Source organism: Nanorana parkeri, unplaced genomic scaffold, assembly GCF_000935625.1.
Source record: "Nanorana parkeri isolate BGI_ZX_2015 unplaced genomic scaffold, ASM93562v1 scaffold1284, whole genome shotgun sequence".
In the NCBI taxonomy this organism is placed as follows: Eukaryota; Metazoa; Chordata; class Amphibia; order Anura; family Dicroglossidae; genus Nanorana; species Nanorana parkeri.
Window position 1 is genome coordinate 108,042 of NW_017307552.1, and position 22,134 is coordinate 130,175.

The window sequence follows — 22,134 nt, forward strand, 5'->3', positions numbered from 1 at the left end:
CTTTTGATGTGAACGGGGGTGGGGGGGGGTTCTGATGCGAAAGGAAGGAGCTCTAATGTGAGGCGGTGCTCTGATGTAAAAGGAGGGGGCTTCTAATATAAAGGGGTGCTCTTGATGTAAAGGGAGACTCTAATGTTAAGGTGGGGCTTTTGTGTTTTTGCATGGGGTATCACCTTCAAATCCATATCAGACCATTATTTGGGATACAGGTCGGAATAGATTTTGGAGGGGCCGCATGTCATTTTTTACATTTCCACATTTACATTTTTTTACATTTTTAGACTGGGATGCCCCGAGATTTTGCATACTTTTAAAGGGCGCCGTGACTAAAAAATGGTTTTGAAACGCTGCTTTAGGGTGACATTTTGTATACTTACTGAATTACGATGGGCCCAGCCCCGGTTGATTGCTTAAGTGCTACGGTGGATGTCTCCTGTTTCGGGCTGCACCTGCGCAGTACATTCTCGTTGACTTCTATAGGGCTAATCTCAGAGAGAGATGAGATCCATAGAAGGCAACAAGCATGTACTGTGCAGAAGCGGCCATTCAAAAAGCAACGCCCTTCTCAAGATTTAAGCAATGCACCATGCCTGGGCTCATTGGAACTCAGTAAGTATTAATCTCTGCACAGGGAGGGAGCAGTGACGTGACCCTAAAGGGGCCACATAGGATAGGTGCACTTTGATTTTAAAGTGCACCTATCCTTTAAAGATCGAGGTGTAGACGAAAGTTCTAGTACAGAAATGTTGCTAATTTTCCCATTGCTTTCATTAAGGCATCATTCACACCTGTGCACGAGCTGATGCATGTTGACTTGAAAATGTTACAGTATATGTGCGCTGCGGTGCTGTTCATTCAGAATGGGACCCCAACACTCACCTGCAAATATTGCAGGTACATTTTTTGTGAAGGAGAACTCCACTTTCGTTTCGCATGTGCGATTGCTACACAAGCCATTTTGTAATGTAATCTTATTAAAAATGACCTTTCCATTTCAACCTGCAATTGCTGGAATTTTCTAAAATTGTATAAACAACATTCAGTGTATTTTGGCACTCTATAGAATGTTGGCGTATGGCTGGCCCACAGAAATGTTATTTCCTGCTTTGTGTGATTGGCCCACTGATTTTCCCAGATGTCCACACTAAGATGCAAATCGAATTTTAGCCATCCCTCGCAACAGGAATCTCATTTTTGGTGAAATACTCCCTAAGGGTTATCTGCTTCTAAGTGGATGCAGACGCTGCAACTTTCTTCATCGAAACACTGAGGGTGCACCAGTGGGTTATAACGAGCCAGACCCCCCCATTCAGGGATCAGGCTGGAAAATACACGGCGAGACAAACAGCTATTTCTTCGAAACAGAAAAAGGTAGAATCTGTAACAAAGAAGTTGTAAAGTCCCAGCATATCCTCTCCTGTTATGACATCAGCATTGTAATAGGAATAAATACTAGAGCTGTTTTTGATAATTCAATCAAAGCTTACTTGAAAAAATATTTTATGTAGTGAGTGCTGCTTTAACCTCCATCAACTTCCTGGATTCCCAGCGTGCTTTGCGTTTCTTTCCCTGCTGCTTGATGTGATGCAATCTCCATTTCTCAAGACCACATATCCCATCATGCATTGCTTCCAGCCAGAAATGATAATGTTACATTGTTCAGACGCTGAGTTGTAGTTCAGAAGGCTCTGTGAGAGTTATGAAATAAGGAAGATCATATTCATAGGGCTGAGTGAAAGGTGTCAGTGCATTGAGGAAGTCCATCCTATGGGCATCTTCAATAAGTAAGTTTACAAACTTCCACTCCTTTGCAGACAAGATGCTCTAATTACAGAGCGTCATGATGGGGTTAAACATGTGCCGCTCGGTCCTCTTCAAAGGCACTTAAAGACAGCACAGGGGAGGATTGCCAGGAATGTAGACATTACGCTTCTAATTAAGAACAGCAAGAGGCCCTCACAAGCCCCGGTATAAAGTGCTGTAAATCAAATGTGTGCTGACTTGGCTTAGCACATTGTGTGTATGTATATTTAACTGATTAAAGGTAGACACTGACATGGGATAGGGATCCCTCCTTCCAGAAAGGATGCAGCAAACAGGCTTCAAAAGACCCGGAGTGTGCAAATGGAACGATCCGGTTATGTCTCTGGACAATGAATGACCAATGACATCACCCAAAATCATAGTCAGAATTTCCTGTCAGGTGACCAACCTGATTATTTTATTTCCGCTTTGAAAAGCAGGCACTGTTGATAGCTGCCCTTCATCTCTCTGTGGTATAATTGTGTGTTTGGCTGGGCCATGGGGCACATGTTTATGAAGCCACGGACAGACAGACAACCTTAATCCGTGTCGTACTTTAGTGTGATAAACTATCGGTATAAAAAAAATATATAGTAACACCGTTGCAAATTTTACAGAAGAAAATCCAAAACACCCCTGCAATGGGGCTACCACACACTGCAAGGGTTAAGTGCTCACTTTGTCTAGGCCCCAAATAAAAAAGCTATTCACAGGGGTGTCCTGAGGCCCGGTGTCACCTGGAGCAGATACCGGGTGACACCCCGCCGTGACGTCATTGCGCATGCGCGGTCATCTTTCTGATACCTGCCGGCAGACATCTTGATAATGGACACCAGCAGAGAGAGGAGGGATAAGGTATGCCGCCGGGTCCCCTCCTCTCTCTCTTGTAGCTGCCAGGCTCTCAGTCCATGACCGAGTGCCCGACTTTTCAGAGGGGGAGACACCAAAATGACATCTTGGTGTCACCCGGACCTCACCTCCCGCATCCCCCCTTGTGACGCCACTATTCAAATCAGCAAGTGTGTTAACACTCCGAAAGTCATGTAAGGTAAATAGTTACAATAAATTGTTCAAAAATGCTCAATCACTGGAAACACAGTATAATTTTTATTTTCTAAAGTAGGTGATCAACCAAATCCCTATGGGTCAAGGACAAAATGTGAAAGGTTTAGAGACCTTTGGGGTCCTCTTGGGAATATTCCCCTCATCAGGGACAGGAAATGGGTAGAAATTTGAAACACGGCCATCAATGAAATGGGACAGAGGCTGTAGTGCTTCCTCGTTCTGCTAAAGAAAAATGTTTAGGGCCCATTCAGACTTTGGCGTCCTGGTGGTAATCCACATGCATTAATGTTTGTTTGTTCATGTGGTAATGTGCATTGCACCAATGCAGCCCAATCAAATGAATAGCAACGCATCAAAACACCCAAGAAAACAGACATGCACCATTTCTATCAGCGAACCATAGTGCATAATAGTGCATTGCTATGCATTGTGTTGCTCTGAAGCCCATGTGTGTTGGAGCTGCGTTGTCTTCAATGCAAATAAATGGCACCGCAAAGGGCTAATGCACATAATTGGAGGAATTTATCAAAACTGGAGCAGACAAAATGTGGAGCAGATTTGCACTGCAACCAATTAGCTTCTCTGCCTCATTTTTCAAATCTTACCTGAGCAAACTGAAGAGAGATGCTGATTGGTTGCTCTGGGCAACTGCTCCAGATTCTGTCTGCTAGTTTTGACAAATTCCCCCCAATGTTGGAGTAACATACTGTATCTGCACATAATGCACATAACGCGCATAGCCAAACACACGCAGTACTGACACAGAAAAGTGTTTTTCGACCATTGGGAATATCTTTGTCTTGGTTGAGAACAAATTTCCCCTCATATCCTGTCCAGGGGATATGACAGAGCGCGAGGGGAAATCTCCCGAATTGTGTCATGGGCAGCAATAAAAGCATGATTTAACAACAAAAAAAACTTTATCATTTATGTTTGTTTCTGTATGAAAAATCTCCCTTTACTTCCTGTCCCAGCAACAGGACAGGAAGTTTGGGCAAACCTCCGAAACGTGGATACTGCCATCAATAAAAACTTTCAGGAGTTCTTCAATCAGCTGAGCACAGGATTGGTGACAGATTTTTGGTGGGAAAACAGCTGGCCAATGAGGGTAACCTTTCACCTGTATAGTCACTCCTGTCAGTGGGCGGGGTCAGCAGTTACCTCAGGAGTGGCAGCTAGACTCACCTCAGGATTATCTTCAGCCTCCCTTTTGGATCCTTTGAGCTGCTCCCCACCAACCCTCCCCATTGGTCTACTTTCCCTTGTCACGGTCAATCTTTATGGGGTAGTGTAATTTAGTTGGTGTGAGCTATTGCTGCTTGAGTCTTGATGACTAAGCATGGTGGCCTGTTAATGATTAGCAGCAGTTATATTTGGTAATAAAGGTTAAAGTCTATTTCATGGTTCAAATTGATCAAACCCCAATAAAGGGGCCGCGGCCAATAGTTTCCCCAGAATCTTTGTTGTGTTTTTTCTTTATTATGTTATTGTTATTGTTATGGTATGATAGGTGTTAATGGGGTGTGCAACACCACGTGTGCCATGACGCACGTTAGCACACCATTACGGATCACTCGTGTGAATGGGCATTGAGAAAATTCCCCTCACTTCCTGTTTCATCCCCCTGGCAGAAAGTGACAGAAAACCTCACCAATGGGGACACAGATGGCAATTAAAATTTGTCAGAAGGTATAAAACTTCCAGATCCCGCTAAAAATAAGTTTTAATAGTTATCTTTAAAGTATAAGCACGCTTTAAAACAAAGTATATTTATCCATTTTGCCCCTTGACCTAAATGAACCCCCCTCCACAAATGCATACCTACCTCACTTCCACAGTAGGGGCCTCCGGTGTTGGTTTACATCCAGCGCCGCCAGCCTTTACTGTATTGCGCCTTTCCCCACATAGACTTCTATGGGACCACATCCCCAGGCTGGAGATGATGGAAGTCTAATGTCTTTAAAAGAACTTAAAACTATTTTGGGAATTACCCCAATCTTTAGATATTGACTCCCTGCTCATGAAAATGCCATAATCTCATGAAAGACAAATCCAAAAATGTTTGCACCCTTCTATCGAGCTAAGGTGTCCCAGGGCCAAAGATGATGGAGATCTATGGGGCTGTAGGAGAGGAAATCGAAGACTCGCAGCACTGCATGTAAACAAACAGTGGAACCACATGCATCTGTGGAGGGGAAAGTTGGATCAAGTCGGGGTAAAGGGGCAAAATGTATAAGTGGACTCTGTTTTCTAATGCACTTATCCTTTACAGAGTTTTAGACCTTCTGACAGGTATTTATTACTGTCTATTGTGAGATTTTCTGCCAGGGTGCTAGAACAGGAAGTGAGGGGATTTTTTTCAGGGCCTATTCACACTTGAGAGATCCATTGTGGTGCGTTAAAAGTACGTTATGGCACGCAAGTGCACTTATCCTTTAGGCTGCTGGGCACATGGGCGTCAGTCTCCACACCATCCTCTGAAAAGTGATGTACAGCGGATCGCTTTTCAGAGAGCGGTGGGGTAGCAGCTGCCCGGTGTTCAGGAGGTGATACTGCCGCCTCCTGGATGCAATTTTTATTTTTTTATCCCAATAGGGATTTGCTTTTTCAATACTGCCCAACGACCGTGTACCATGTGGTTGTGTGCAATATCATTTATTGCAATGACAGGCGGCACTACCTGTCAAACGCGACTTGCTGTATATATTTTTTGCAGTGAAGCAATGCATTGCGGCAATGTATACAGCACTGTTCAACCGCAGCACTGACATTGCAGCAAGCGACTGAGGGGTGGTAAAACCGCAGATGATCCTGCTTCTTTTTTCAGCCTCTTGCCACCAATGTGAACAGGCCCCTAAGAAAATTCCTCTCACATCCCATCCCAGCAGCATGGCAGGAATGGACACAAACATTTCCCAAATGGGGACACAGACAACAATAAAAACTGGACACAGGGTCTAAAACTTCCTAAAGTTTTAACATTTATCTTTGTTTGAGAAACTTCTCACTTCAGCCCGACAGAAAATGAGGGACAATTTCACCAATGTGCCATAATAACAGAGATTGCAAACCTTCCTTTAGGACCCTTTCACGCCAAGCCCGTGCGTATGCGCCTACCGTTCATTAAAGTGCGGCAGGTGCGTTGCGTTGTCATTCATTTGAAGCCCACTTCCCTCCCACAATGAACTCAACGACACCACAACGCACTGTACCGCATAAAGGCTGTGACACCCTGCACGCGAAGCAGAGCGGAGCAGTGGCACGCTGCCTCCGCGAGCAGCGTGCCTTGTAATTTTCTCCCCGGCGCGTCAGCTTGCGAGAGCTCGTATAGCTGAGCGTCCCAAGATGAAAAATGTCATCTTCAGCCAATCGGCTCGCGTGTATAAGTCAGCGCGTCAGGATGCGATGTCTGGCCGGTTGTTACGCACGAGCCGATTGGCTGAAGGTCCAGTCAATCATCTGCATGCACTCAGCTCACACGCTGCACGCAAAGTTCCGTGCCTAGCAGCTTTGATTCGCTCTGCACGGCTTTGCGTGCAGTGTGTCGCGGGCTTTACTGTGCGTTGTGGTTAAAAAAAGTAGTGCATGCGTAAAAAATTAGTGTTTTTATGTATATATGTGTGAAAAATCTAAAACTTCCCTTTCCTATGTCTAATGTAATTTTTGTTTTCTTTTTTTTTGCGCTGGAGCTTTGCTTTAATGACTGGACTCTGCAGATCCTAAACACGCACTTAGCGTTAGGTAAGGCCACGGGACATTTATAGGTATATAACCGTATATTGGCGAACGAGCCTGCGTGCGTGTCGGACATACACGGAGGCACGTAGCAGTCAGTCATTGCTGGTGGCTGTGGTGAAGTTTCCCCCACTGACAATTTGCGAGGTAAAAATAACCTCCTAAGCAGCGATAAGGTTGGGAGTTTGCCTTTTGTGTCGGTCTGGGCTGAGGGGGGCCAATGGAGCTGTATGTATCTGACACATGGGAATTTCTCACATATCTGCCCTCTACAGTGACCTTCAGCCACACAATAAAAAGGGACTTCAGTGTATCCCAGACGCAGCCTCTCGGTCCTGTAGCCAAGGTTGGTAGCAGTGTGCTTTGTCTGTGTCATATGTACTAACTCCTGGAATCATGGCGTTGTAGGTAAAGCGGAGGTAGCTCACCCTTTAAATAGGTGTCTGCTGTCCTTGATTTGCATTTACATCTTTTATCTGGACATTTTTAGCCCCTGGGGAAGGTTCCTGGTTTATAAAGCTACAATGTAAAAGTTGTAGCTTTTACATTGTAGTCTAGATTCAGTTTAGTCTAGATTCAGCTTTCATCCTCTATTATGATTCTGTCAACATTTTTATGTTAGATCCATCTTTTATTATAATTCTGTAAACTTGTTTTATGTTAGATCCATCTTTCATCTTCTATTATAATTCTGTAAACTTGTTTTATGTCATCTCCATCTTTCATCTTCTATTATAATTCTGTAAACTTGTTTTATGTTAGATCCATCTTTCATCTTCTATTATAATTCTGTAAACTTGTTTTATGTGTATACCATCTTTTATTATAATTCTGCAAACTTTTTATATGTTAGATCCATCTTTCATCTTCTAATATAATTTCGTAAACGTTTTCTATGTTTTATCCATCTTTCATCCTCAATCATTACAATTCTGTAAACTTTTTTTGTTTTTATGTTAGATTTAGTTTTCGTCATCTATTTAAATTCTGTAAACTTTTATTTTCCTTTGACATTCTACCACAGACAGCATTTAACATTCAAGAACGCTAAAAAAAAATATAGTATAAACTTCAAAAACATTGCAGAGCGCGCCATGGTCCTTTCACATAGTAGGCAAGACAAATGAATTATAGTAAATATGTGCGCATGGCATGTGTGTAATTTTTTAATGTTGGAAACTAGTTACTCAGAAGAAACTGGCCTGTTTTATATCCCCCCCTCTCATATGAATAACACTAGTTTTGGTTCTGCGGCTCTCCATCTGTTATCCTGTACTTGCAGCCAGAGCCTGAATAAGCTCGCAAAGCTATTTATTTCAATATTGCAGGAAGGGTAGGGAGGTGCACTGACGTGTAGCAACCAATCAGATAACGGAAAAATATATCATACTTACCTGTAATTTTCCTTTCCTGGTGCCTATCCATGGCGGCATATTATTATTAGTATGCTGCCATGTAGGAACTAGGAAATCTGCTTTTACTAGGCTGCCCGCTCTAAGATGCTGAATGCTAATTTCTGATTGGATGCTTATGTGCCCCACACATCCTTGCGCTGTCAATCTATAAAGCTAATTATGCCTTATACTGGCCATGTTGTATTTTTTTTGTTTGTATTTTAAATTATATATTTTTTTTTTTCATGAAGACATTATATTATATTAGTTCCTTTCACATTTTATTCCATAATATTTTGACAGATGTTCATCAGACTCTTCTTTCTTTTCTGGATATTTAGCCAAGATATTTTGTATTTTCAACTTATATTAATAAGTTGTATGAATATTATTATTGTGAATGCATTTTTAGATCTTTTCTTATCTTTATAGTCTATATTACTTGCAAACACAATATATCATTTTTTTGTTTCTTTTTTATTAAGATGTACAGTATTATTTCGGTAAAGTTGCACATTTAAAATATACAGAAAATTCAGCCTTTTTTGATTAAGATGTGCAGCATTATTTCAGTAAAATTGCAAACCTAAAATTTACAGAAAATTCAGCTTTTTTTATTAAGATGTACAATATTATTTCGGTAAAACTGCAAACATAAAATTTACAGAAAATTCAGCTTTTTTTTTAAAGATTTACAGTATTATTTTGGTAGAACTGCAAACATAAAATGTATAGAAAATTAACCTTTTTTTTCTTCTTAAATTAAACTGTACAGAGGAAGTATACAATGACATCAATATGTATAACAAATTCTGGTGTGTGTTCCCCAAAAGAGGGCTGTGTCCTTCTACTTGCAAAGATGGATAAAGAAGTTTTCCTGAAACACTGCAAGTGTGTCCAAGTTCTTGCACAGCTTCCCCTATTTTGATGCAATATTATGTAACACTTCCTGGTGGTCTATTGCGATTATATTTTGCTAGTTATTTATATCAGTGCAGGGTACTTGCTACATTGCTTATGTCATTATTTTGATTATATGGATTGCTTTTTCAGATCCTTTTTTATAGTAGGATATATCCCCATGTTTACAACCTAAAAAGTATAATTTAATTAAATGTCAGTGCTAATAATTGCAGCTGCTTGCAAAAACAGTTATGTAGTTGACTTGTATTCGCTACAGAGTATTATGGTTTATAGTTTTCCGTATTTGTGATTTATATTATACAATCTATTTACAAAAGATAGAAGAGGATAAAAGATTCACAGACATTAATCTGTCGTCTGCCACACTTTATTTTTACCTAGCAAACCCATTTGTTTTTAACTTGATATTTAATTTGGACATTCTATTAATATTTGATTCAACTGTTCACATTGTTTGCTGATCTGATTGTAATCAAATTTAGGCCTATAGTCAATAACAAGGTGCAAGGAGCCAAAGCCAACAATTTAGTTATCAGTTCGATATAGCCAAATGAAGAAAACATGGCGTGATTGGTTATTCAGGGTTCCTGCAGCACTTCAGCATATAACAAATTGTTGTTATGTTCAATGGCATTCAAGAGCGGCATTTGATTGTAGCAGTTAAGCTCCAGTTGAACATAATTCCAACGGAAGTGCAAATACATTAGAATATGTATAATGGTACGTCAGTTCACGAACTTAATTCGTACTACGATTCTGGTCCCGAACCGAATCGGTCGCTGACCGAATCAAACTGTGATCAGGCCGCGATCTCGGCTAGAGGAAGCCACAACCAGTGTCAGAGAAGGGAAGATGGCTGCGGTTGTGTTCGTCATCCGATGCAGAGTTTGCGAACGGAAGCAAAATTTTCCGGAAGCAACGGTTCGCGAACAGAAGCATTCGTGAACCGAGGTACCACTGTATGTATAGTATATTAATAATATAATTATTTAAATGATATATATAATAATATAATAACATTTATATATAATAATAACATATAATATATTACCAGTATGGGTCAGTGGTAATTTGGATGCGTTGGAATGAAAGTTTTAAATGAAGCCTGTTTTCCTCAGGTAGTTCCTTGCAGTGCCTTCATCTAAATGTCATATACTAAATATACAATATACTAAATATAATCACATGGGGTGGCATTCCATGAACTGCAAATTGTCTGCTACATTGAGCCTCACAGTACTTGGAAAAACCGGTTGGGTAAACTTCCATGTGATTCGTTAGGTAATATCGTGTTTATGTCAGTTAAAGGTTGCTTAAAGCTAAACTCGAGGTGGGTATTTAACAAAACATCAGTTATTAAAAAATAATTAAATACATTTTACATGCAACTAATACAAAGGTCAGGTTTCAGCCTCCTTTAGTCCCATGTACTGTAGCATTGGCAGAGAGAGGGGCCAGTCAGGTGTCTTACAGTCATATGTGCTGAAAGAATCAGTTCTGCTGCTTCTCCTGCTCTATCCAATCACAGGTTGGGGGCAGGGAGGTGACCAAACATTTTTTTTTTTATGTAGCTCAGTGTGAATGGGGTCTCAGGGTAAAACCTGAATCTTTAGTAAAAAGGCGATTGTCTGGAACTGTTTGGGCTACACTATACAATGATGTATATAATTAGGCTTGGGAGAAGTCAGCACCTGTTATGGGAAAGCACAGGGTGCATTGTAGCTGCCTTGTATGCACAGAGGACAAGGTCAGAGTACAAGTTGTATTGGACATAAACAATGAGTTTAACCTCAGGGCTGCGCTTGGTGTCTCCGGCAAGTGTGGGATTAGGTTACACAATCAGGAACACGTCAAGGAGCTGAGGTCATGTATGTGTCCCCAGCTCTTGCTGTTTTAAAGAAATGTTTTTGTTGTGTTGGATTACTAAGACACTTACAGTGTTGCCTTTAACACTGGTCCAACAGCTGCAGGCTCTAGAGGTTTCAGCAGGGAGTGTTTCGGTATCAGGGGTGTTGCTTCTGGTGTAACGGCTTGACATAAACAAGTTTAGATAGTCCTTTAGGAACTTTATGGAAGTGAGGGTAGGTTTGGCATACATGAAGGCATATCCAAATGCAAAAACAAAAATGAGATATTTTTCAGCTTATCAGTCCTTATAAATGGTAGCCGCATTAGTTTTCTTTTTTTTAGACTTTTTTAATTCCGCGCCCTTCTGTATCTGGACAATAGAACCATCTGGACAACAGAAACAAGGTAGTACTAAAGAACCTCACCCTCTCCTACTGTCCATAACATAGAGGGTGTGTGGTTCTGTTGTCCTAAGAGAACTATGTGCTATCATTGATAAAAAATCAGTGCAGGCAGAGAGCACAGGAAGTGATCAGTTCAGATTTCTGGCAAAATAAATTAGCTTTTTTTTAACTTATATACAGAGGTGTATTTTGGTTTTGTGCTTCCCTAGGCAAGACTAAACTCGGGCACCCCCCTCAATCTAAATTTGCCCAATACCTTCCTGTTTAGGACATTTTGCGCAACCTGTCAGTCATTGGATACAGCGCACATTAGGTCTCAGGAGAGCTGTGCATGGTCTCAGGTGGGTTGTACGGGGTCTCAGGAGAGCTGTGCAGGGTTTATGATTGGGTCTATGGTGGGCTGTGCGGGGTCTCAGGAGGACTGTGCAGAGTCCCTTTCCCTGCATACATGTGCTGCTCCTCTTACCTGCAGCTCGAATTGCCATCAGTACCAACAGGATACATTGCAGTCCCCAGCCTGCTTCTGGCACATCCCACCATCAGATCACATGCTATGGCCAGCCCAAAGCCACCGGCTGCTTCTCCTTCCACCTCCTGTACAAAGCCAGCCGGACTGCATCTCACTGGGCCCTCCCCTCCACCGAGCAGCTCTCTAATTAGGCAGGGCCTTGCGGCCTCCTAGTTAGCCTCATTCGGTGGCCGCCAATGCCTGATTCTGTGCCGCCCAGCCTCGGCCCACTGGGCAAGTGCCAAGTATGCCCAAAGGCAAGTCCAGCCCTGTCTGGCTCATTGGTTTGGGGCAACGTTTTCTGCCACCCCCCTGGAAAGTGCCGCCCTAGGCAAATCTAACTTAATCCCCCTGGCCCATCGCACTCCTGACCGGACAAAGCCCAAATACAACTGAGTGGGTGCGGTGGTGACAACAGATGCCTCCGTGAAATGTAGATGAATAAAAGTAGTCACTCGCACTCCATGATATTAAACTCAATGCTGTTTATTGACTGTGATAGCACACATCTCCTTACCAACGTTTCGAGACCGTGCGGCCACTTCCTCAGGCAAACAGAGGAAGGGGCCGCACGGTTTGCCTGAGGAAGGGGCCGCATGGTCTCGAAACCTTGCTAAGGAGATGTGTGTTATCACAGTCAATAAACAGCATTGAGTTTAATATCATGGAGTGCGAGTGACTACTTTTTTTCATCTAGGCAAGTCTAAGGCAGTTTTCACCAGAACATGATTTCTCATTGGAAGATTAACACTCGCCTTTTGTTCTGGTGATTATGGTAAAATATTGAATTTCCCATCACTTCCTGTTTCATTGACAATGGTCACCAGGACAAAGAAAAATGTTGAGTATACCCAGCAGGAAATGGGATACAGTAACAGCTTGGAGTAGATGCAAGAAACTAAAGATTTATCTGCATTATATGACACTTTGTAAATATTCCCTGTTTTCTAGGGGTGAGGAGCATCCTGGGTATTCCTGCTTCTGGTCCTTTTTCAATTCCCTTCGTCTGTCATTATGTCTTCTCTCCTGGATATGTCCGAGTTTGGAGAGGCCGCTGACTACCTGCGGAAAAGTGCCAATGAACTTATGAAGCTTCAGACCATCCCTTTCGATGGTAAGTGTTGGACATGGCTAGCTAGATCTGAAGATGCTGTATAACACACAAAGGTAGGGACCTGCTACTGAAAGTGATGTTTCACATAAGCCTCATCCTTAAAGAGAATTCCTACTGAAGGCCATATGCAGACCCTTCATTGCTGGCCTCCCCTAAAAATTCAAATTGTCTGGCTGTGTAAGGCTTTAATGCTTTCCAAAACACAACCCATACATGCAACAAGTGAAGTCTGTCTGAATGCATTGATATCAGCACAATAAAACAAAGCTGAACACACTGCTTTTAAGGTGTCAATAGCAAACTGCAGATGGGTTCAGTTTATCTCATTTATACTTCACAGTTGCCTGGTAGAACTATCTGAAACCACATTAGAATTGGGCTGTCTTTCTTGACATGTCTCAGGCTCTCTGTATAGCCCTCTGTCATCATGTGAATCTCAATAAAAGATCTTTCAGTTCAATGCTGTAGACATCATCAACTTAGCTGAAATCACAAGCTTATACAAATGCAAATCTGTGTGCTCTAATATTTAAAAAAAAAAGAAAGATAATTCAAAGAACAGTTTGCAAATCAGTGAGCTTGAAATGGTCATATTATAATTTTGGCCAGTTTTAGATGCTCTAGTTTATAACTCACGGCTAAAAAAGTGTAATAGTAATAACAATAGCAATTAAAAATGCAATGAGTTTAATCCAATAATACACATGTAATATGTGGTACTCAAAGATCTCAAGTATTTATCTTATGTTAGGCAAGAAGAAAGCCTGGATTCCGGATGAAAAGGAAGCTTATATTGAGGTGGAAATAAAGGATTCTTCAGGTGGTAAAGTGACCGTGGATACTAAAGACAAGAGGGTGAATACATATTTTATATTTGGTGTGTTTCCTTTTCAAGTCAGTCAAGTGAATTCCCCACTCAGACAATTGTTATCAGAACAGTTGTTTCCATTGAAAGATGTAATCTATTTTCTTTTTATGGTGACAAAGCTAACATTTCAGATTTCGTGCCCCAGGATAGTATGATAAATGTACATATGATTTTCATTCAGTGCATTTGGTTCCACTCAGACTCTCACTGTGAAGGAAGATGATATTCAGCAGATGAACCCTCCGAAATTCGACATGATTGAAGACATGGCGATGTTGACCCACCTAAATGAGGCCTCTGTCCTTTCCAACCTGAAGCGCCGCTATGCCAACTGGATGATCTATGTAAGAGACTTTTTTTTCTTTAATTAGAAAGTCCCTTCAGATGTACGCGTTACCTGCACCTAGACACATAAGCCATTTCATTGCCTGGCAGTGTGGGTTTTGGCAATTGCACACTTTTGAGATTTTACATGTGTAAATGTAATGGGGGTTTTCAAAGACATGACACACACACACACAAAGACACATCTAGATTTCAACCTCATCAACATGAATGGTCTGGCCCCTGTTCCCCAGATAGACACTTACAGAGTATAGTACACCCCACCCCCCCACTAGAAATAAGCACGGCTCATGGTCAATTTCAGATAATGTGTTCTTTGTACTGAACACTCTATACCATAGGACAACCTAGATCTTAGTTCAGTTGCCAAAAACAACTAGGCTCCAATGAGTGGCCTATCCTCGCTTGATGTTTTCACCACCCAACCCCTGAGCATGCATGCTCAGTTGTCCTGGGAAATTATCTAAAAATAAAATATAGACACCGGCACTCCAAAAAGCAAATCAATAGCGTCTATTTATTGATGCATGAAATACAGCATGATACATTCATTGCAATGTTTAGCGGTCTCACAGGATCCCCTTCATCCAGCCATCACTCGTTTTGTCTGATGAAGGGGATCCTGTGAGACCCCGAAACGTTGTGATGGATGTATCATGCTATGTTTCATGCATCAATAAATAGACGCTATTGATTTGCTATTTGGAGTGCCGGTGTCTATATTTTTTCTTGTGATTATGACGGTTGCCATCCGTCGACAGCCGCAGCACCCATTTTAATATTTTGGAACAGCGGTTCTGAGTGCAATGGGTTCATGGACTGTAGGCAATTTTCTTATACACAGACAGAATATGGCCCAAAGCTAAACGCAACATGCAACATACATGCTAAACATGCATCCACTAAATTGATCTACAAATGTAATTAGTCTGTCCTGGGAGAACGTTTCTCTTACTACAGAAAAACAATATTCAGTATGGATGATGCAGAGCGTTGTTGAATGGTCAGGTTAATTTGAATTTTTTATTGGTTCAGACTAAGAAAGAATATTAGTGAACCAAACGCTATTGACTGGAAATTTATTTCAAGTGGCTTTTTTTTTGCATTTTAAATAATCCATTTTTTTTATTTCAGGTACGTAGCAAGTTCATCTAACAGATCTGTGCCATAGTAACATATACAAAAAACATTCCCACAGCTGGGTAGCCTTTCCCGCGGCTTTATTTAGACATGTGTAAAGAAAGAGAGCTTGTTTCATGCCGCTTGTGTGACTGATGATGTTCTAAGATGATAAATATCTCAGTAAATTAACCGTGAAACAGACGCATTGAAGTTCTTGGAACTGATCTGTAGGCGCTTTATAGTTTATGAGCGCAGCTGTTGCCAAGATCATGTCTGTCTTTTTCTTTTCAGACCTACTCCGGGTTGTTCTGTGTCACTTTGAACCCATACAAGTGGCTTCCTGTGTACACAGCCACCGTGGTAGCTGCTTACAGAGGCAAGAGACGCTCAGAGTCTCCACCCCATATCTACGCCATCGCTGATAACGCATACCACGACATGGTGTGGAGTAGGTATCCAGGAAAACAGTGAGCTATAATTTGATGATACATCATAACGTCATTATGAAAACAGAAACATTTACAGGGTTATTCACAAAAGGGTGAAGAGTTTGGAGAAGGCAGGAGCAGTGACCAATCTAGGACAACATAGGGACAGCGAAGAGATTTGTCTTTTTCTTGTGTTTTGTGTCATTAAGTTAGAACCTCAGACAATTTTTTTTATAGTTGTGGACAAGAATTTGAACCTTTGTTAGGTATAGGTATTGTTGTCTCTGACCCGTTGGGTAACTTCCTGCCCAGGTGACCACCACCTCTGGGACAACAAGTGATGGGAAATCTACCTAGAGGACAATAAAAACCAAGGCTCTATCTATTCTCCACGCTGCTTAAAAAGTGTTGTTATTGTTCTCTGTGTCTGCAATGAGAAGATTTTGCCTCACCGCCTGCTCAGGGGATTACTGTATCTGCGACAGAAAGTGGAGGAAAATCTCCCCAATGGGGACAAATGCAGCAAAGAAAATCTGATAGAGGTTTGCCTTCAACGTGTTATTTGAAATTTTAAAAAGGAAACACTTGATTATAGGCCTTGGCCAGATTTTTCTGCCATGAGACAAGCTGACATTTTTGCTTAAGAGCTACTTTCAAGAGGTGGCTAGAAACAAGATTCTCAGCTCACCTGGTGAGCTGATCTTGGTCATGTTCTTTCAGAGCCTGACTCTCTGGGCTTTCCTCAGCTGAAGCTGACCATACATGTAAGGATTTACAGGGTTATTCACAAAAGGGTGAAGAGTTTGGAGAAGGCAGGAGAAGAGAACAATCTAGGACAACATAGCTGAACTGGAAAGTGAGCTGAATTGAAACATTTTTCCAAATCAGCTATTCACCCTTTTGTTAGTGTGAATGGGGGAAATCAAGTCCTTTGGTCTAAACATGAGAAATCAACTTTTTTCTGCCCGACTCCTTTAATTTTTCAATCGAAGTTTGTTGAATCGGGTGGTGTTGTTAGGGCTACCTATGGCTCTAATTTCTGAGAATTCACAGGAATCTGCCGAAATTTGAGTCGTGTATGGCCAGCTTAGCTTTGCTAGGGACTGCAGGAAATGGGAATGGGCGCACTAGAAGGTTGAACTTCCTGAAGATACACTATATGGCCTAAAAATATGTGGACACTGCTCCAAATTATTGTGTGCATGTGTTTCCAGTGGAGGGTACTGTTAATGCTGCAGCATACAAAGTAATTTTAGACAATTGTGCACTTCCAACTGTGTATGAACAGTTTAGGGAAGGCTCTTTTGTGTTCCAGCGTGACTGTGCCCTGTGTACAAAGCCAGCTCCATAAACACATAGTTTGATGTGGAGGAACTTGAGTGGTCCTAAACTTCAACCCTACTGAGGACCAATGAGATCAACCAGAGCGCCAATTGCAAGCCAGGTCTTCTCCTCCAATATCAGTACCTGACTTCACAAATACTCTTCGGCTGACTAGGCACAAATTACACAGGAACAGTTACAGAAAAATCTCGAGAAAAGCCTTCCCAGAGGTGTGGAGGCCAATATATCTGGGAAGGAAGGTGGGGGGAACCTTCATATTATTGGCCATAGTTTTGGAATAGGATATCCAACAAGTTCATATAGGTGTAATGGTCAGGTGTTTACAAACTTTTGGCCATCTAGTGTAGTCTTCTTCACAGCTTTGAATCCCTGGCGTCCACTGAGCACTGATCCCTAATAACATTTATTTTAACACACATTTACGTAAATACACTGCAAATTTCATAGGCACTGAAGTCAGTGATATTGTTTTAATTTTTTTAATTTTTTGCTTTATTTTAGATCGTGAAAACCAGTCTATGCTAATCACGTAAGTTATTTTCCAATAAAATTATAATAATTATAAAATATGCTTTGTGAAATGAGTAATTTATGTTACATTTTATGTTACTGGAAATATTAGTACCTGCATTTTAAGCAATAGGACTTATCAACCTTTAGTGAATTGCTCCTTTTCATTGACTCACCTTCACTCACTATGATTGAATGAGGCTTACTAGCTGACAGAGGTACGGCATCTTGTTCTGTGACCAATTTTCAAAATCAAGAAAAGAACGACCTTGGTCTAGAGCATATTGGAACAATGTATTAATTACATTTACTGTTTAAGTGCTGCCTATTTTTCATTTGCAATGAAAGTCAGTATTTTTTTGTGCCTTTGTTTAAATGCTACTACAACAAGGATTACATTTATTTACCTGATCCTCGGTCCCTCTGGCTCCCTCTGGACTGCTAGACCAGTCCCCACAGCCTCTTCTCCCCTGGGCTCCACCGGTCTAAGGGTTGCTGACGTCACCACATCTTATGCAGGACTGTCGACCTGCATTAGACGTGAGAACGCTGAGGGACATTTCAACATCAGGGGAGAGGGGAGAGAGGTGAGCACTGACAGCCGTGGAACCGAGAATCAGGTGAGCATATCTGCTTTATTTGAGCCCCCTAGACAAAACAAGCACTTAACCCTTGTAGTGTGGGGTAGCCCCACTGCAAGGGTAAGTTTTTGATTTTGCTGGAGTTCTTCTTTAATAGTCCCTTTCTTCCTTGCCTCCACTTGTCTCAACTTAGCTTCCCCACCACCCTGTATGCCTGCTGGAGCATTATGATATACCTGCCGTTTCTAACTATGGGGGAGAATGGAAGTCTCTACCCTTCTGTGTATGATGCAGAGCTGGGTGCCTGCATGGCCTGAGCCTTAGTCCTATGTAAGATCCAATCTGAGCTTTTCTTCAGAGTACAAGTAGCGGAGTGGTTGGCTGGCCATTAAGTGAATCTGTTTCTTTGCCTTGCATTAGTTCCCTTAATCATTGAGTGTGAGCAAATATAACATGTGGGCAATTAGAACTATGTTACCAAAACCTTCATGTGTATAACAAATACAGCAAATTAAAATGTACATTTATTATTGAAAAAGTTGCATATGACAGCCCAACTGTTTATTCAGTACAATATACATTTTGCCCCAACAGATTTAAACTCAAAGATCATAAACTGCTCATAAGGGTTATCCCTTAATCCTCCTAAATTTTTAATACTAGCCAGTTCAATGCAGGCATCAGCACAAACATTCTTTATTTTAGGGTGATAGATTCACATATATATATTTGCAAGGTGACAAAAGCTAAATTAAGAAGCACGCCAGGGACCGTTCACATCTCAGAAGCACTGTGTGACCTAATTAGGTAAAGAAAAGATCTGGTATTAAAATGCCTGGCTATTCTCCTTTGGTGGCAATCCCTCTATCATTGTCTACAGCCTTTGTTATCAGGGACTGTAATAACAGTCAGTCTATTCATAGCAGTGAAATCACTTGAGAACAATTGGTCAGCGCAGATACAGAGCATTAGAGTTTATCAGCATTGTCAGTCCCTGTAACTCTACACTGATACAGAGCTTTGTAACAAAGTGTCACTGTTTCATACACACCCTATTGTATTTAGATGCAAGAACAGGGCTGCCAATTGAATTTACAAAGTCTTATGAAAGTAATTGTCAGCGTGACTTTTAGGTTTTCCATTTTTTCATGACTACTGTACATTTAATTTACAGAGTAGTACACTCTCCCTCTAGTGGCTAACTTTATGTCAAGCAGTTAGGCCACACTCCTGCAGTAGAATTGTTAAGATTACAATATTAGCCCTTGTTTAGAAAGTCTTTTGGTATGGGGCATACCTGAAGCTACAGAAGGCAAAAAAAATTACATTGAAATGCATGATATGAATAAAGGAACAATAAAGCATTATAAAGTATACATTTCCTTTTTGTTTTGAACGTTTTGCTTTATGATTGCTGAATTTGGGAAGCTCTCTTAGTGAAGGTCTTCTTAATTTCATCCATTGGTTTATGGTATAATGAATGTATATGTTTGAACATCCAGCTTCTAAACTAGGTGTTACAAATCCACGTCTCTCAACCATTTAATGTCTACAATAGGGGCAATGTTACGTCCCACCCTAAACAGCCCAAACTCCTCTTATATTGGCCAACGATACACTTACTTTTGAAGGATCTACTGTAGGTTTCAAAACATTGTATTTTGGGTGTGATGCATTTTTTTTGTGGATTGAGTCCAGTGTTGTATTATCATCACCGGAACAACTTAATGATACTGAATTACTCTTCCTCCATTTATCATCTACCATCTTTCTGCTACCCCAAGTGGAGAATCCGGTGCAGGCAAAACTGTTAACACGAAACGTGTAATTCAGTACTTTGCCATTGTGGCAGCCCTTGGTGAAGGGTTCGGGAAGAAGAGTGTAAGAATTAAGCTTTGGCAGCGTTTCCCTTGCCGTGATTTTACCATTTATTTTTGTACCCCCATTTCTATCTTCTTTTGCTTTTTTCTCTTCTTACTTGCTTTAAAACCGGCTTTCTACCCTTTAACTTTAACTAAAGTATCAATCTACATGTTAATAATCCCGGCCTTCTACTTAGGACAGGTAATTCTGGTAATGACCACAAGGGTTGGTCTATTAAGAGGTTTATACAGGTTAAAGTAAGCTCAGGCTCTAGAGAATGACTTTCCATTTAAACCTTTACAAAGGTTGGTGTGCTAAAGTGTATCTAAATCCACCACTTGTTTCATTTTGGATAGAGTAGGGAATGCTAAAAACTCCTGTCAGGTTTTTCTTGCCATCTATATCCCATTGAGGAGTTTTCTCCTTACTTCCTGTCATGTAGATACCACAGGAAGTAAAAGAAGATCTTTCCGAAGTCAGAGAAATTCCTTCTTAGACAGTTGCAACACAAACAGAGATAAAAACCTAAGGGAGGTGGAAGCGAGGCGCTGCACTTGAGTCTTCAATGGAAACAAGCTACTTAATTGAGCCAGGTGGCTTGGGTTCGGCAGCACCCCACTGGAATCCTTTGCTATGTTGCTTTTGATGTTGGATATAATTATGATATAAATGGTGTTAAAGTTCTTTTCAGTTGAGAAAATCCAGCAAGCTAATCACTGACTCAAAACTTTTGTCAGTGACAAAATAAAATGTTATATACTATGAGTGGTACAGATATATCAAAACATGTCAGACAGAGCCCGCATCATTTCCTGGCTGGAGGACATCCTGATTTACACTTCCACATCTAATTTATGGTCATACACTAACAGGGTTATTCGCAAAAGGGTGAAGAGTTTGGAGAAGGCAGGAGAAGGGAACAATCTAGGACAACATAGCTGAACTGGAAAGTGAGTTAAATTGGAGAATTTCTCCAAATCAGCTATGTTGTCCTAGCTTGTTCACTTCTCTTGTCTTCTCCAAACTCTTCACCCTTTTGTGAATAACCCTGTAAGTTGCTTCAGCTTCACAATAAGACCCTATAAAGTTTAAATCTGTCTACCCCTTAATGTCACAATACTAGTCTTCTCTTTTTCCCAAATGGCACTAAAATATTTTACGTATTCTTTCAGCAATTGCTTTTCTTTTCCTCAGTTTTCTTATTAGCTTTGTGTTTTACAATCCTGATATTTTTATTTTCTTCTCTAAGACCATCTGCTTTATTCTCAAATCATCTGGATTTAACAGCTTCGCATTCATATTTTATCTCATTTTATTTTATTCGCAATACATTTTAGTGTTTTTTGTGCAATTGATCATCTTCGGGCTTTGCTTTATTCTGTGTATTTGGTTTTCTTTTTTAACTAAATTATGGTTTAAACATTTTCCCTTTTGCTTCTTTACAATATTTAATGATTTTTTCCCCTTCATTTTGCGCCTTCTGTGTTTTGGCAGATTAAAAAAAAAAAAAAGCTATATGTTACCTTAGCACCTCCTAAATATTTGTTAATTGACAGCTTTATGTGGTTTGGTGTTCTGTATAACTGGCAATTAATTAATGTCACATGATAGCTCATTATTTTTGCTTTATTTTTTTTTTACAGCAAGCTCCAGCCACCAGAACTGGGGTAAGTGATATATGTTTAAGTGATATATACAGGATAGATAGATAGATAGATAGATAGATAGATAGATAGATAGATAGATAGATAGATAGATAGATAATCTCTAACATATGTGTAACATATACTTATTGTATATTTAGGGCACCCTAGAAGACCAAATCATTGAAGCTAATCCAGCGATGGAAGCCTTTGGCAATGCCAAAACTCTGAGAAATGATAATTCCTCCCGATTTGTAAGTGTTACAAAAGTTTGACACAACATAATTTGTTGCTCCTCTTATTGGTGTAGTTGCTTGTCTTCTCTGTTTGTGAATAATATGATGTTGTGCTGTTAAGCTGTTATAGTCACGGTACATACTGGTGGTTGGCGATGGGTTATGACGTTAGAATGTATTCTTTCTCATAGGGGAAGTTTATTCGAATCCATTTTGGAACTACCGGAAAACTGGCTTCTGCTGACATTGACATCTGTAAGTATTTAATCAAGGAAGTAGTAAGCCCTGCCATTTCATCTGTGCATTTCTGCTTCAATTCCATTGATTCCAGCAACATTCATTGTGATGCAAAATGACTGATTTTGTCATTGCAAGGGGAACTCTCAATTTTGCCAATAG

The 22,134-nt window shown here is 40.7% G+C and overlaps 1 protein-coding gene across 1 annotated transcript in view; it reads left to right on the forward strand.

Moving 5' to 3' along the window:
* The first annotated feature begins 12,695 nt into the window (after positions 1-12,695).
* MYH7B (myosin heavy chain 7B) overlaps positions 12,696-22,134 on the forward strand; it is a 46,758-nt gene continuing 37,319 nt past the window's right edge. The window contains exons 1-9 of the mRNA XM_018569087.1: positions 12,696-12,795; positions 13,547-13,650; positions 13,864-14,007; positions 15,422-15,578; positions 17,404-17,431; positions 19,778-19,874; positions 21,500-21,523; positions 21,661-21,753; positions 21,927-21,990. Coding sequence (XP_018424589.1) covers positions 12,696-12,795; positions 13,547-13,650; positions 13,864-14,007; positions 15,422-15,578; positions 17,404-17,431; positions 19,778-19,874; positions 21,500-21,523; positions 21,661-21,753; positions 21,927-21,990 — 811 coding nt within the window. The remainder of the gene's footprint in view (positions 12,796-13,546; positions 13,651-13,863; positions 14,008-15,421; positions 15,579-17,403; positions 17,432-19,777; positions 19,875-21,499; positions 21,524-21,660; positions 21,754-21,926; positions 21,991-22,134) is intronic.